Source organism: Drosophila arizonae, chromosome 4 (assembly GCF_054131065.1).
Source record: "Drosophila arizonae isolate 15081-1271.41 chromosome 4, UAZ_ARI_1.0, whole genome shotgun sequence".
Lineage (NCBI taxonomy): Eukaryota > Metazoa > Arthropoda > Insecta > Diptera > Drosophilidae > Drosophila > Drosophila arizonae.
Window position 1 is genome coordinate 309,772 of NC_142924.1, and position 16,726 is coordinate 326,497.

The window sequence follows — 16,726 nt, forward strand, 5'->3', positions numbered from 1 at the left end:
AATGTTTTTTATTTTTCATTTTGGACTCAGTTTAATTATTTTTAAATTAAAAGCTGAGCATTGTGCAGTTTGATATACGTATTATTGTGAGCTTTACACTTGTTTTTATTCTATTGAAGTGTAAGGCACTTTTTATGGCAGCTGCACCTGTCGCCACAAACACAATTCTGAAAACGATTGCAAATCAGATTAAATGTTAATGTATTTTGTATTATTTTTTGGAATGCGTTTGTATATTGCTTCCACCAGCTGCAAGTCTTCATTTAGTAGAAAAAAATTATACAAAACAAAAAAATTCTAGTTTTAGGAAAATCATTAGAAATATTTGATACAACTAATATAATTAAAAATTATATCTAAATGTATTTGGTGTAATATTAACGAACTAAGTAGCTAGGTTTATACAAATAATTATGCATATTATTGTTCGATATATGCTGTTTGTAATATGTGTAATAAATAATATAAAACATTGTGACGAATTTTTATTTTTAATATTAATGTCTCCCAAGACTAAAAACTTAAGAGAGAAATTAAAAAAAAAAATAAACCATTTTATAATATATATAATTTCTCACTACCCTAAATTATTATTTTTTGATTTGGATTAAGTTAACAATTTTTCAAATTTGGCACCAACTATGTCTAGAAACAGCTGACTAACGTGAGATACACCAGAGCAACAGCTGCTGTACACCCGCCCATCGATAATAATTGTGTCCCTATCGATTACAACTATCGCTTGCTTAACATTTGCAAATTCAGAAATATCTGTTAAAATAACAACAATGTTAAGCTTAACATAACAAAGTTAACCCCTGAACGAATCGGCAGCACGCGCTGTTATTACTGCTCGTTCGTTGCAAATTGTTTAAATAAAAAACTTAAATACACAAGCAGCGAGACGATTGCGCTCAGTGGAACGCCGGCTGCTCGAAAAGAGAGTTCCATATAAGCGCACGAAATCCGAAAAGTGTACCGCGTGCATTTTAAGACTGGCCAGCGTATAAAACAACACAAATAAAAAGTAAATGCCTACCAAACGTACTTAAGAAAAAAAAATGTAATTGAAAAATGAAAGAGTGCTAAAGTGTTGAGTGAGATTAACTGTGAACAGGAATTTTGTCTTCCTTTTTTGCCACATGTATTTTTATCGTATTTGTGTACTTTATCGATTACGTCGGCGCGCTCAGCATAAAATGAGAGAGAAGATAAAATGGGCGAGAAGATGACTGTGTGTGGCGAAGCGAGTGTTTGATCTCTTTTTTTTTTTGCCAGGGCAGCGGTGGTGGGACAACATAAACCACATACATATACAAGCGGAACACATGCACGCGCTTAAATATGCATGCGTGCATGTTTATAGGAAAACCTTAGCGGCAAAAAAATTTCACTAGAAATTTTGAAAGCGTTGGGCCGCGAAAAAAACCGGATATGATACTCTAAAGCTAAGCTTTCAAACGAAATGAAATGAAAAAAGTACCTGAGTGTAGTCGTATGAGTGAGTGTGAGTGTATGTATCTGTGGTGAGTGTGCGTTGTGCCTACGTATGTTTGTGAGCTTGTGTGCGTAGACAAACTGTCGCGTGTCTGGCATGCAATTAGCATTCAAATACGAGCATGCATATGTATACATATGTATATGTAGTCGTATACCCATATGTATATATGTCTTCCATACTATTAACTTTATTTTTCTTCCCGGCACCTGCCAACAGCGCCGTTCGTATATTATATATTTTTCGCGTTTCGTTTTGTTACACATGTTTTTTTTTTTCGACTGTAAGTTAGAGAAAATGAGTGAATTAGACTAACGCAGCCGCCAGACTGTCGCGTGCCTTACCTAAATGTGCCCCCTCCTATTAGCTCCTACTACTTTTAACATTAATGAGACAAGTGCATGGAAGCGACTGACGAAGGTGTGAAATGCGGAAGACAAAACAGAAGATGGTGAAGAAGAAGCATCAGCAGCCGCCATTCATGAATGGATTGCATTTACGCGCGCTTATGTATGTGTGTTCCAAGAGAGCGGCAGGCGCGCTCTCTCCTCTCAATGTTTATGCAAAATCAATGGACCCAACTGGAAGGTCACTCTCTGCAAGCCAAAAACTTATGCGCGCTTTCTATTTTTTAAATGCGGGTCAAAATTGTGATTACAAAATAACACCAAGAAAACTAAGATAAAAAAAAAAAAAGAATTAAAAAAAAAAAACGAAATAAAAATAAATAAATTGAAAAACAAAAAAAATTGTGCATGCGTGTGATTTTTGATAACCATTAGTAGAGTCTATAATCAATATCTCGTATTGTTTTTCTCTCTGTAGAAACCCGCCAACAGTCACACACACAAAGACCCACATATACATATACACAGAGTCTATCCCTTACTCAGAAAGTACACACCGGCAGCACAATGATCAACATGGACATCAGCGTTACGCCCAACTATTCGTATATCTTTGATTTCGAGAACGATTTCATACACCAGCGCACACGCAAATGGATGCTGGAGAACTGGACATGGGTCTTCTACTACTGCGGCATTTATATGCTCGTCATATTTGGGGGTCAGCATTTTATGCAAAATCGACCGAGGTAAGTTTATGTTTTATGGCACATGTCTATATAAAGTGTTAACTTGCTAAAGTAAGCAAATTAAGGCAATACGTTTACGATAAAAAAGGAATAATTTAGTGTGCCTTTAAAGTACATCCTTCCTGTAGTCAAGTCTGTTCATATTATATACCTATTATAATCTCTCGAGTTTTGTTTTTGACAGAGCGGATTGTATGTATCTTCAAGAAGAGCTTTCACTCTAGCATATTTAGTCTGTTTGAATTTCGCATGCGTTGCATAATTTGCTCGCTCTTCAACTCTCTGTCCCTCTCTTGCTCTTTATTATTAACTGCTTTTGACATTGGGCCAGCACTCTGTCCCAGACACATACATACATATGTCCGACAGTCTGTCGGAAACCATGAACCCTCTCCAGCAGCGTTATTCTCTTGCTTTTCTCACAAAAGAAAAACAGTTTGCGGCGCGTGTTATGTACCTCATTTTCTTATTGGAGCGCCCCACGCTCTGCACTTTCTCAGTTTGTCCAATAAGATTTAATATTCGTGGAATTCAGAAGACATTTCTAATGTCTGCTTGTTTCCATATTTAGTTTTTGGGGGACAAGCAAACTTTTGTTGTCTACAGAAAGCTTTAGAATATGGATTTGCTCCTTATCTGTGACACATAATCAAACTACCTAGAGCCAACAAATGTCGACCCGGCAACTTTAATATGAGCATTACTATTTGCATATTACTATTTCCGGGCTTAACTACTAAAACTTATTACTTATGGAACCAACTCAACACATTATTCAGAATATAACATAATATCATATTGTAGAGCCATTAGGCCTAATATCAACTAATTCAAGTACAATTAAATTCTAATTAAAGTTATTTTTTATGCATATATTGCTATATCTGCTACAATATGGGACTTTCATACAATTCCCGTACAGCTGCTACTCACATACTTATGCGTAATTATAATGTAGTACCTCCCGACTGGCTTACCATGTAAAATGTTCGCAATTCCGAATTTCCACCTGCGCCCGTGTTAATGTACGTAAATTATAGACCGCGGCACATGGAGTGTTACGCCCAGATAGGGTCACGTTACTTACCCAAAACAAACCTTGCTTAACTAATTCTTACAAAAACTAAACCCAATAACAAAACAAATTATCATTGTCAATTTGACCTGAAAAAATTGTTGCAATTTTTCCAAATTTTACAAAGTGCAATTGCAATAATATGACTTCGACTGCGATTATATAATTTTGACTGTCGAATCGTCAATTGTCGTTAAATATCTGAATTGACATTTGACATGCCAACCCATTAAGGGCACACGCTACATAGCCAGACAGCGACTATTTCAGAGCAAGGATTACTCATAACAAACTCTCCAAATGTAAACACGGAAACTTTTTACTGCGAAATGTAGATGTCTGTGATGCAAGCAGTTCCCGGAAATCTGCTGATAAACTTAAAACAGTTCTAGTTGTTGTAATTCGAATACAGTATATTGGTTTGTGCTATGTCCGTCTTGAAATTGATACATGCAAAAGACATGAAAAGTCTTTGCCAGTAATACTTACTGGCCCTTACTGGACCTTCTACTGAGCTATCTCAGGTGCATTGCAATACATTGTACGAAATTAATGATATTAAATCTACTGTATTTTAGTTATTTTGTTTTCCGTCCACTTCTTAGAAGTAGTTTAGTTTTGATCTATACTATACCACTGCTCTATCTGACTACTTCTATGCTACATGAAAAACTGAAAGACAAATGTGAAAAGTTTTCAATAACATCGTTTGTTGGCGACAGACAGACAGCTGCAATTCCGTTTGGCCTTCAATAAATTCGATTGCTTATCGCAAACGTTGTGATTTTTGCGAACGAGACTTTATTTTTAAAGACAACGTCGATTCTCTTACTAAATTGTTTCTATGTTTTGAGTGGTGATCTCTTTTTTTATGATGTCTTCTTATATAACGAGCATGTAGCATGTCCCACGCTTGAAACCTTAGCTCCCTCTCTCTCTCTCTTTCTCTCTCACTCAATCAATCTCTGTAAGATTGACCAACTTGATTTCGCCCAGGGCTTGGCTCATGCATACGCCTAGATTTGACAAATTTTTTATATATGTATGTATGTGTGCATACTATATTCCCTATTTGGTTTGCTTTACACTTGAAATCTTGTTTCAATATTTACCCACCTTGGACTTGGAACAGAAAGGTGCAAATGGAATAGGTTGCCACGGTGTTCAGCACGGATCGGTGATCTGCGTCAGTCAAATGGGCTTTACACAAAAGTAATACAAAATGCATTGAACACGCTTAATAAATCGCACTGAGATCATCTTTCGATATTTATTTTTATCTGCTAACTTAAACAACGATCTTTGGAACGCCCTTATAAGCTGTAAACTCTCCGGATTGCTATTGCAATTAACTGAAATATATAATATACATATACACTATACATATGCTTATATACGTTCATGTGGGTGTGTTATCAGTCCATGCTCGCGCCATGTGGAACGCGCTCTTATCAAATTCAGAATTCAGCACAATGTTGGGGCAAGAGAAACCCAATAATGAGAGGCAGAACAAGCCGCCTGTCGTAATTGTTTATGATATCATTTACCATGATTCACGTTTGGGTTCAACTATATAGTAATTCGATCGCACACACAACAACGGTAAATGGTACAGTGAGTGCGAGTTTCTTGAAATGAGAATCCATACTTTTAGACATAGTTTGTAGAGTTGTATTGGTTCGATTCCATTATTGGCTCATGCTACACGAAATGTGATTCTCTTTAAATTATACAAATTGTATCGATTTATAAATAAATATTAAATCAGTTTTTAGCATATAACAAATATAACAGATATATTTCATAAACTTGTTTTGTTTATCGTGTACACACTGTATTTTCACAGTCGTTTTCCACTTGGAACCTCAATTCAAAGTCATTTAAATGTGGCCCAGCTTTTTACCCAAATGTGACTGCAAATCACATACACACGCACGCAAACACTCCTACACATATATATATATGTAAGTTCAACCTGGTCCCTCGGCGACTCTGAGAAACATATCACAAGTGGGCCTGCCTCTGGCTGCGTAGACACAAAAGGCGCAGAGGGGCGCAGGACATTCAATTACCCCAAGGCAACATTTCTGCTTGCGTGCATTACACTAGCCAACAGAGAAGGCGAATTTTACATAAACAAAAAAGCACAAGGCTAAACAAAGCAAACACATTATAATTAAGAGGAATAACAAAAACCAAAAACAAGAATCTGAAGTGTGCAAATATTTTGTTGCTCAGTGTAGCTCGGCCTCGCCGCGTGTTGGTTCGTGTGCTGTTCGTATATAAAATAATGGGCTACAGAATCTACATCATATACGTTCTGCCCCTGTGTGTGTGGGCGCAAAACGTCACACACTGTGAGGGATGGCGAGAGAGAGAGGGAGAGAGATATGGCATAGTGAAGCCAAAGTTCTAGGTTTATAGCCATGTAGGGTAGAAGTATTAGGCACATGTCATAGAGGTAATACTTAGCCAAGTTTGTCAACAAATATTTGGCATTAGTTTTGAAGTCCGCCAATTCTATTAAACAACAATGAATTGCTTTATTACAGCGTAAACTTTAACATAACTGATGGAAAAAGAGAAGAGACAGTTTTTAGGCTGGCCCTTCAATGGAATTATCACAGTCAAGCGTGAGAAATGGGTGATTTCATACCATTTTCCCCAAGCTAATCTAAGTAAATTGCCTATGAATTTCCTAGAATAACCTTTAAACTAGGCAAAATATAGAAATGCTTAATTATACAGATTTAGACTCGTCAGATTCCTGACCTTTAAATATCATAGAATTAACTACTTTTTTTATATTTTATTTAGTTATTGCCTTTAGAGAATTGCTGAGTAAATATGGCTTCACAAACATCTTATAGTTGTGAGTGTGTGTGTGAAAATTACAGACGCCTGTCCAATAAATACTTCCACTCACTATAACCCTACCAAATCAAACGGTAAAAATATGTAGTGGCAGCACGCAAATAGCTCAATTTCCTCCGCCCGTGTATAGTCTTCTCCTGGCGCGTCAGAGCAGAGGAAATTATATTTAAAATATTAATAATTGTTGTATATGATGTGACGTGTCGAGTGGGCGTGACGGTTCAGTCATTACCGCGAGGCATTCGCAATTACAAGCGGCAACAGTCCCACAATAACAGTTATTTATGCACATATACATTGACAGATGGAAACATATGTATATTAGGTTTTTATTGAGCGCAAACAACGATCAATTCAGATGCCATGTGTAAAAGTGAAATTTTAAAGGTTGCCAGCAAGAAATTAACCGTTAGCTATGACAAGTCTAAAGCTAAATAGGTAGGTAGTAGAAGAGAGTATGCGAGAGAGCGAGAGAGAGAGCATGTTAATAAAGTGTGTCATTCAAATATTTACGAAAGCCTACGTAATAACAACAACAACAACAACCAGAAATGTAATCAAAGTAGAAATTCAATTCTGCTTGCCCGCGGCTGTATCAAAAGCTCAGCTCGCCCAGATCTCTCTCTCTCTCTCACACGCTCTCTTCATGTGCAGCAGCATCTGTGTTGATCATGCCACATTTTCGCTTTTACTTTCGACATCGATTCGTGTTGTTTACCTTTGTGATTACCACAGCTGCACCTGCTCGCATAGTTGTCATTCTCTAAAAATTTGCGCATTGTTGACCTTTAAAATATTTAATACAGAGAAAGAGAGAGAGAGATACTCCCTCGCTCTTTCTGCCACACTCCCACGTTGCGTTAAAGACCGTACAATATTGGGATTTTGAGAACTTTACAATGAGATAAGGATTTTCGCTTGCGATATTAGTCTAGGCAGTTTATTTCGAATATAAATGTATCCATTTAAAGATGCAATTAAGGTCAACCTCAAATCTCTGACCCTGTGATGATTACGCAAGTCCAGCATTCATTGGTCAAGAGGTCAACTATTAAAGACGAGCATAATAATTATGCATGAGCAAATTAAAAAAAAAATAAATAAATAAATAAAAAAAAAATAAAAATCAGTTGACAGTAACTAAAGCAGGGAAACCGCAAAAAAAGAAACAAATGTTGCAATGCAAAATCAACAACAACAAAATGTTGGCCAAATTAAAATGAGAGAAACACAAAATTGAATTGCCGTCAACTGCTGTGAGACAATGTTGCGCATTTGTGGCCCAAAAGGCAAAACGAAAACAGCAACAACAACATCAACAAAAACTGCAAATCAGCCATAAAGAGCATATACATGCATATTTTGTATACACCTAAATTATACGTATATACACACGCACACACACACGCCTACGTAGCGGAATAGGTATCAGCATGTCTGCATAAATAAAGTCCGAAAAAGCAAACAATAGTCGACTGAAACAAGCATTTGATTACGTTTGCTTCATTACAAGTCGTGTCGGCTGCTCTCTTTTCGACTCTCTCCGTCTCTATGTATGTATGTGTGTGTGTGGCAGCACTCTCTCTTTGTTAACAGCTGCTTGTGCAGCTTGCATAATTCCTAAAAAGTCCAGTGCATTGCAAAATCTGGTTTCGCTCATTGTCAAGGAGGGGCGGGAGAGAGAGAGAGAGAGGAGCGAACGCTTTGCTAACTGCCTTCCCCTCTCGCTCTCTTAACACACACACAAACGCAACCGCTGCCAGCTGCCAGCTGCTTATGCAATTTTCGCAAAGTGAAAACTGACATTGGAATTTTGGTAGTCACAGTCCTCTTCTCCTCATAACCTCAGCCGTCAAGGCAAGCATCATCAATCGGGCAGATCGCTACACCCAAAATGCGAGCACAGCAAACCGGACACAAAGTAGGCGCCGGCCCGCCGCACTGCGCATCTGAACACGGGGACGACCTGTGCCCTATCAAAAATTGAGCTTCAAAGGGACCTTGCAGTCCCTTCTGCCGAGAAGCCAAGCTGCCAAGCGATTAGCAAGGCCTATTGGTTTTCCTTACTCATTATGTTTTGGCACGATTCGCATGTGGCGGCCACAGCGCGAGTCATGGACGGCCGGGCATAACCGCTTGGGAATTATAAGGGCAGTAAAAGTGTTGAAATTCCCAACAGCGACGTCGTTGAACGTTGTCGTTGAGAGAAGTTGCCTTTGCTTGATTCGTTTAAATAAAGCGAATTTAATTTGGTTTTCTTTTTGTTTTCAGCTTTTTACTGAATTGTTCAAAATCTAGATATGGTCTGCTATAGCATAGTTGTAAATTAATAGAGCAGCGAGCAGCCGCATCAGTAGCAACAGCACACGCAGCTTAATTGTCCATTGTCTCTGATTGTTTCTTATCTGTGACAATTTAGTGCTATGATACACATATATTATATAGAGGCCACTGTCTGGCATGCAAATCTCTCAATTTGTTTTATTTTTCCTGGTTTATATATACATCCAAATCTAGTTGGTGTTTAACTAGAGATTCCAATACCTACATTCCTAAAACAAAATGCAAAAATGCAATAATTATATCATTAATGCCTATTGATGGAGTTTATTAGCTTGATTACTGCATATATCAGTATTTTGCATATATCAAGTAACTAAAAATACTTAGAACAACAGCTTAAAATCATTATTGAAATGTATAGCTTAAGTTTAAATAGTGTTTTAAAGTAGTATTACTTCCTGATAAGTCATATAATGAAAAATTACGTATAACGAAAATAACACGCCATATTCAAGCTCTCCCGCCTACACTGTTTCGATAAAAGTCTATCAATATTGATTTTTTTTTTTTTTTTTTTGTCTGGCAAGTCTTTTCTATGAGTAATACGAATGATAAGATTTGAGGCAGAAGTGTAACAAAATAGTTATTTCAGTGGACTTTTAAATGCATTAGACATTGGATGCAAATAGTATTGCTAGATTAGCTAGCTGACTAGGTAGTTGACTGATTGCTAGTACTTTTTACTATGTACATATATATGTACATACATACATGTATAGGTTTCTTTTGACCGGCCTTTGACTCAGACCCGGCACGCCCTTGAGTCATGCTCTGTTCATGCTGTGTTTTACGGGCTACTCAACAATAAACACATCGCTTTAAAAATAAAAAAAAATAAAAAATTAAAAAAAAAAAAAAAAAAATATATATATATATATATATATATATATATATATATATATATATATATATATATATATATATATATCATTTTAGAACGATGTGTTTATTGTTGGATGTGTGTATATATATAAGTAGATATATAAAACAGTTTCACGCTCATTAAACCTGCGAAACATGTTTGGAGCACGGATTAAAAAATTTCATTAATTGCGATCAAAAGTAAATTATCAACTTTGGGAACTTTTTATCACATGATTTAGCTATATAATGAATAAATATGATCTAGAGGTGGGGAGATTTTAAAAATATATGGATCAACTGGCTAAGTAAACTTCATGGTTAGTTTAGATTTATGAACTAATAGTGATTTACAAACTTCGGGGCTTAAACATTTTAATCAAGAATAATTAATAATGTCTAGTATCTATATAACTTGAGATCACTTTATGTGGATCAAGAGCTGTAACTGACAGAACACTGTGCGTAGCTGAACACCTTGTCCTTCTTGAAGGGTATATATACTATATAAACTTATATATTAAATAAGTAAGATCGTAAATGACGTGCCGATCGCACGATTTATTTAGATTTTTTTGTTTGTTGATTCACAAATGCTGGGAGATCTGATAATTAAAATCTAAATGCTTTGACTTCGCGGTAACCTTTAACGATTAGCCAGATAACACATATGCATGTGTATATGTGTGCTATGTACTTATATATATGTATATGTGTGTTATGTACTTATATGCAAGCCAATATGTATGTGTGTTTCATAGGTGAGGGCTCATGCCCCCAGGAGTGTCACGCGTGTCGCGCAAATTAATATTGATCTTTAGGCCAACTAAATAGCTAAATGATAAACACTTCATGAAATGAATGACATATGATTATTGCATAGATTATTGTTGTTGCTATTGTTATTTGCTCCCGCTGCCACAGCCTCGCCCTATTAACTGACTTAACTTAAAATAAACTTCAAAGTTTGTTGATCTTTGCTTATTGCAATGCAATATTTGCATATTCATGATCAGTCAAAGTCACACAGACAAATTATGACGAGCGATAGAGTTGACGTAAATGTGCTATTTCGAGAATATTAGTAGAAACATATGAACTAGTTCATTTTTTAGAAAACTTAATCTTGATTTAACTATCTTAACCCACTCTCTCGACCTCTTTTCTCTTTTAGATTTCAACTGCGTGGCCCACTGATCATATGGAACACCTTGTTAGCCATGTTCAGCATAATGGGCGCTGCACGCACTGCGCCGGAACTGTTGCACGTCCTACGACATTATGGACTATTCCATTCGGTCTGTGTGCCCAGGTAAAGTACTTCAATACTCTTTTTGCAAGCTCAACAACATCATCATATATCTCTCTCTCCCTTTTGCTCTCTTTCTACCACTCTGATGCAGTTACATTGAGCAAGACCGTGTGTGCGGCTTCTGGACCTGGTTATTTGTGCTGAGCAAACTGCCGGAATTGGGCGATACGATATTCATCGTATTGCGTAAACAGCCATTGATCTTCCTGCACTGGTATCATCACATCACTGTGCTCATCTACTCGTGGTTCAGCTACACCGAATACACTAGTTCCGCCCGCTGGTTCATTGTGATGAACTACTGTGTGCACTCCGTGATGTACAGCTACTATGCGCTCAAAGCGGCTCGCTTCAATCCCCCACGCTTCATCTCAATGATCATCACGTCGCTGCAGCTGACACAAATGATCATCGGCTGTGCGATTAATGTGTGGGCGAATGGATTCCTGAAGACGCACGGCACGCAATCGTGCAATATATCGCAGCGCAACATCAATCTATCGATTGCCATGTACTTCAGCTACTTTGTGCTGTTCGCACGCTTCTTCTACAAGGCCTACCTGTCGCCCGGTGGTCACAAGAGTCGCCGCATGGCCGCCTCGTTGGTGGCACAGAATACGGCCAAATTGTCGAGCCCCATTTCCACAGCTGATGCGAACGTCATATCTAGCAAATATGTTGGCGAGGATGCACAGGCTGCCTATATACGCAAGGCGAAGGCACAGTAGAGCCTAACTTTAATGTAGCATGCGCCCCTCTTCCTCTCGCAAAAAGGCTAAGGACGTTTGATTTATACTTTAGCGGGATGTAAAAGTTGTTTTTTAAGTTTTAAACCCAGGCAAAACTCTACACACACACAGATACTGGCGCACATATGAGGGGCGTTTGATCAACTTTAATTATAAGTTTAGAGTTTTACCAGGCTAAACTGGCTTACACACACCCATCTATATATATTTATTTATATATATAAAATGTCATGTACATATTGAAATTGAAAATTTGAAGCCAAGTCGAGTCAGTTAGGTGATTTTTGTAAAAAGTTAGCTATGGAACGGATGAACTTTTATCAGTCCATAAAGCAAAGAGTCAGCGATATATGTATATAGATGCTATACATATACTATATCTGTATAATCAGCCCCGAGCCGTGTGCTGTTTAAGCCTAAAGTTCTTAATACTTCGAGTATAGTTTTCCAATTTGTTTTCTTGTTGTAAAAAAGAGAAATAAATAATATTTAACATTTGTGTTTAATAAATACTTAAACGAAGCTTAGATCCTACAAATAACTATCTATATACACAACTAATTACATACTTATATATACATATATGTATGTATACATTTATGTATGTATATATACATATATTCATATATAACTCTAACTGATTGTGTTAGCTGTTTTGTTCTAATCGATATTCTGGGCAGAGAACTCGAAAATCAATGTAATGTTTTAGTCTAGTTTTCTATTTGCGCAAATTGTTAAAAGAAAAGAAGTTGAAAATAAGAAGAAAACATAAACTGAATTCAATAACTAACTTTTGATAGAAAAAAAAACTAACGCGAAAAACAAAAAAAAAAACGTGGCAGGGGCATGCATTTAGTTTTGATTTTTTAATTTTTCAAGAAATTTGAAATGATCAAAAAGTTTCTAATGGCAAAGAAGAAGAAAAAGAATGTAACAAAGAAAAACAAAGCAAATGCTTAAATTATATATTTATATTTGTAAGAAAAAAAAAGTCAAGCAAACAGTCCTACTTGAAAAGTTAATTTAGTATAAACGAAGCAAAGAAAAAATAAGTAGATAAAGAACGAGAAAGAAAGAAAGGGAGAGTTGAAGTAATACGAATGCTCATGCGTTCCTGAGACAGTAAAAAAAAAAACCAAACTAAACTAAAAAAAAAAAAAAACATGCAATTTTTTGTCGGGTAAAAATTTAATAACGAACAAAAAGGAAGAAGCTTGGAAAACGGATAAATAAAAGGTAACAAAAGGAAAAGGAAATAACGAAGGTGTTTCATTCCATGTCTTTGTTTCAGTTCATATAGTCTGCCTGTTATATGCATAACAGTAGGCTTACCCATGGCATAGTCCAGTAAATACAACAGTAAAATGGTAAGGTACAACACAACAGATATAAATGACACTCCAATGGGAAACAGATGCATGAAATCTAGTGCGTCAGGTGTTGAGTTCCAAAATGAGTTGGACTGTGGATAAAACTAGGCTTCCGGGTGAAAAATAGAAATGGAAAAAATGAAAAGTTGCCAACATAATTAACAAGCTATCATCATAATAATAAAATCAAATATAGGTTGGCAACCAATATGTACAATAGCTATAGACTCATTAGCTGACCTATTTATTTCCTGACCTAATCTAAAAAGTGTTTCCTCGACGTATTTCCTCTAAGAAATTCCTCCAAGTATTTGCTTTAAGTATTTCCTCAAAGTCATTAATGCATAGCTGAAATGTATATAGAGCCCGAAAAATTTTTAATTTAATTTACTACAAAATAGTTTCTAATTTTACGCAGTTTGAAAGATCGAAGTTGTTTACTTGGCATCTTGACATTGCCGTTGCTCCGAATTCCGTTTGTAATTGATCTATGTAATCTGATGTAAGTTCAAGGCTAATATTTCAGCCTCACCTATACCCGATTAACTGGAACTCAGTTAAACGCAAAATGTCTAAGAGGGAAAACATTTATTTTCTGGAAAAATGTTTTACTACTACATTTATGTATACATATATATTATATAAGTTTTTGACTTTATCTTTATCGAGAAAGTGTTATTCTCCAAAAATGTTTCGATAATTAAAATATCATTAAAATTTTGTAATACTAGACTAGAAAATGTTTTGCTAAAATACTTAAAAAGTGTATTTTGCAAGAGTGTGTGCGGAAGAGTCTCCGTGTGTGTGTGTGTGTGACTGTTTCTAAGTAAACGCACATTTGAAGACCCCAGAACCTAGACATTATTATTATAATTATTTGTAATATGTGATAGATTACAAAAAGGATCCGGATAAGCTCTAGTGTATTACACAAATCCTACATACGGAATATACATATGTAAGTAGTTTATGATGCATGCATATTAGTATATATAGTATTGTTATGTGAAAAACAGCCAAAATTTGAGTCCAACCAATCTTCCACTTAGAATGAATCAAATAAAAGGAATATCTTTATGGCTTCTTTGTTTTTTTCTTCGTGTGTATAATTCAACGCTTCATCCTTTTAATGCATATAAAACGTATTCATTATAAATAAAAACAATAAATTATAATAGTGTTAAAGAAATGCCAAAAAATGAGCAAAATAAACTCACAAAAAACAGAACTACAACTTTTTTCGAGCCATTTGCAACATATTTTAATAAATTTGTAGTATAGTTTTTCATTTTAGTTCAGGCTATAGTTTGTTGTTGCGTTTCGCATTGTCCCGTGAGCTATGAGTGTTTAGGGATTTTTTTTCTTTTTACCAATAATTGAATTACAATGTTTGAATTTTAGTCACTAAATTGTAAATTATTTAAAATTGAAAAATGTTAGAAAAGAATTAGTTGCGAATGTTGCTTGTGTGGTTGGCGCTCATGGCTGTTTGATTGGATTGTTTGTTGATGTTTTTGTTGTTTAAATAGCTTTTGATGGTTTCTTAACTCGTTCACTCTCCTTTTGTTGCTGCTGCTGTTGTTGTTGATAAACAGCCTCCCGATATTTGCTTCATTTGCGTCGACTGCACACAGTACTCCAACCTCCAGAGTCCAATTGTGGTTGTTGCCTTGGATGTTTATTGCTGGTGTTGTTGCTGCTGCTTTTGTTGGTGTTGTTAGTAGTGAAAGCAACGTGTATAGTAGACGCAGCAGCATCATCTCACTTTTTACCGGGAGGCGCTATTGGTTGGCCGCGCTCCTTGCCACGTAATTTTATGCCAAGCACCCGCTCCATTTTGCCAAGTATCAAGTTGTTGGGAATTCCACGACCAGCTTCATAATCCGTAACCACTTGCTGTTTCTCGCAGATTTTCTGGGTCAAATATAAGAATATTAATTTTCATTCTTAAATTTTTCTAAATTCATCTCTACCGTGGCCAAGTCCTTCTGGCTCATACCCTTGCCTTGGCGTCCTTGCTGAATTATTTTACCAACATCTAACGGTATCTTGTCATGCCGCAATTCTTCAGTCTCACGATCCAGCTTGGCAGTGTTCTTAGTAGTCACATGCTGCTTGTTGGTGCCAGCACCATCTAAGTAGAAAGTATAAACGTGTTCTAATTAGACCAATCAATTACAAGCGTGAAAACGCCTTTTAAGCCCAACGTCTTGTCCAAATACATTTGAAAGCTGTGTAAGAACTGATTCACCCAAATTACCAGTTGACCCTTTGATCTATATAAGCTGAAAAAATTCAATTGAACAAACACACTTTTTATTAAGCCAATCAATAACTACTTGCATCACAGAGAGAAATGCTATTAAGCTATCTCTTAACATTCTGAATCAAAAATACGTTTGAAATATGATGAGAAACTAACTCATGAACTGAACCAGCAGAATAAATTCTTTTAAATGGGTATGAAATCAGATAAAGACCTCGGAGATGTGCAAAATCGAAGAAGAGAACCTACCCTATTGGCATAGGTTCAAATTGCCAATAAAGCAAAAAAAAAAAAAAAAAAAAAATACTTTGGTAGAGTGTCTCTCTCGCTCTCAATAATAAATTTGAATTTGTTATTTTAATTAGCATTGATTTATACTATACTCCAAATTCACTCAATAGTTAGCAGCTCGCTTTTCGTAATTTGTAGCTGTATTTCGATTGCAGGTCCGCGCAAGACAGTGGCCAAAATGGCCGGCTATCATTTAATTGAGGAGTCGCAAAGCTTTCAAAACATTGTGAAATGTAAAAGTAATGCGAAATTGGACTATTCACGAATACATAAATACATGTGCACCTACATCTACACACACATGCCTAGAAAGCCACTTTTGAGCAGCAGAAACAACAACAATAAATGCCACGCAAATCACATCGAATATTGCAGCAGCTGCACATCCCACCAACTGCCCCTACCCAAAAAAAAAAAAAAAGAAAATTAAATAAAAAACGTTGCTGCCTGCCGCCGTCAAAGACTTCATTTGGTTACATTGGCTGTGTCTTGCTTATTTTACTTACACTTTTGCTGCGTATCAACGGCAACACCTTGGCGGCGTGCCTGATTAACAGCTGATTCGGTCTTCAGTTGGCTAGACTTAGGGGCCTTTTTCCTTAAAACAGTTACCGTATCCCAGTCCGACATCTTTTTATTTTTGTATGGCGTAAATATGAAATAAACGTTGAACGTGTAGCAAAAAGCGTGCGGCACATTTATGTGAATGACAAACGACTTACTTTTGACTGCTTTGTTATTAATTCTTTCCTTAATATGAATATATATAGTGACTATTTTGTAATTAAAACTAAAAATTCCAGAACTATCTATATATGTGTGTGAAATACCTGTACGGTGTGACTTGAGGAGTCGTATGGTTGTTTACGAACAGAACTAGTTCGATAACTTTCACGTGAAGTGGTTAGTGGCTGAACGCAATTATTCTACTCACTTGATGTTGGCTGCGCGCAATCCGGAGCGAACCCTCAATTGGCCTAGCGCACCATCG

The 16,726-nt window shown here is 36.3% G+C and overlaps 2 protein-coding genes and 1 non-coding gene across 4 annotated transcripts; 1 reads left to right on the forward strand and 2 right to left on the reverse strand.

Moving 5' to 3' along the window:
- Positions 1–799: 799 nt before the first annotated feature.
- On the forward strand, positions 800–12,330 carry Baldspot (elongation of very long chain fatty acids protein baldspot). 2 transcript variants are annotated; one of them, XM_089468538.1, is made up of 4 exons: positions 800–1,063; positions 2,324–2,594; positions 10,922–11,059; positions 11,151–12,330. In XM_089468538.1, the coding sequence occupies exons 2-4, from the start codon at positions 2,413–2,415 to the stop codon at positions 11,785–11,787; spliced, it is 957 nt and encodes a 318-aa protein (XP_089324664.1). In that variant the 5' UTR covers positions 800–1,063; positions 2,324–2,412; the 3' UTR covers positions 11,788–12,330. The 2 variants fall into 2 exon arrangements, with proteins under 2 accessions (XP_089324664.1, XP_017862302.1); XM_018006813.2 differs by having other exon boundaries at positions 801–1,027.
- LOC149268932 (U12 minor spliceosomal RNA) lies at positions 8,416–8,627 on the reverse strand. The gene has a single exon (XR_016270139.1). It is a non-coding gene; the product is annotated as a U12 minor spliceosomal RNA (small nuclear RNA).
- A 570-nt stretch (positions 12,331–12,900) lies between the features above and the next one.
- Positions 12,901–16,619, reverse strand: mbf1 (multiprotein bridging factor 1). Its single transcript, XM_018006816.2, has 5 exons — positions 16,458–16,619; positions 16,242–16,365; positions 15,152–15,312; positions 14,944–15,092; positions 12,901–14,877 (listed from the first exon to the last, which is right to left on the reverse strand). Exons 2-5 carry the CDS (start codon positions 16,363–16,365, stop codon positions 14,790–14,792), a joined length of 522 nt encoding a protein of 173 aa, XP_017862305.1. The 5' UTR covers positions 16,458–16,619; the 3' UTR covers positions 12,901–14,789.
- Positions 16,620–16,726: the final 107 nt, after the last annotated feature.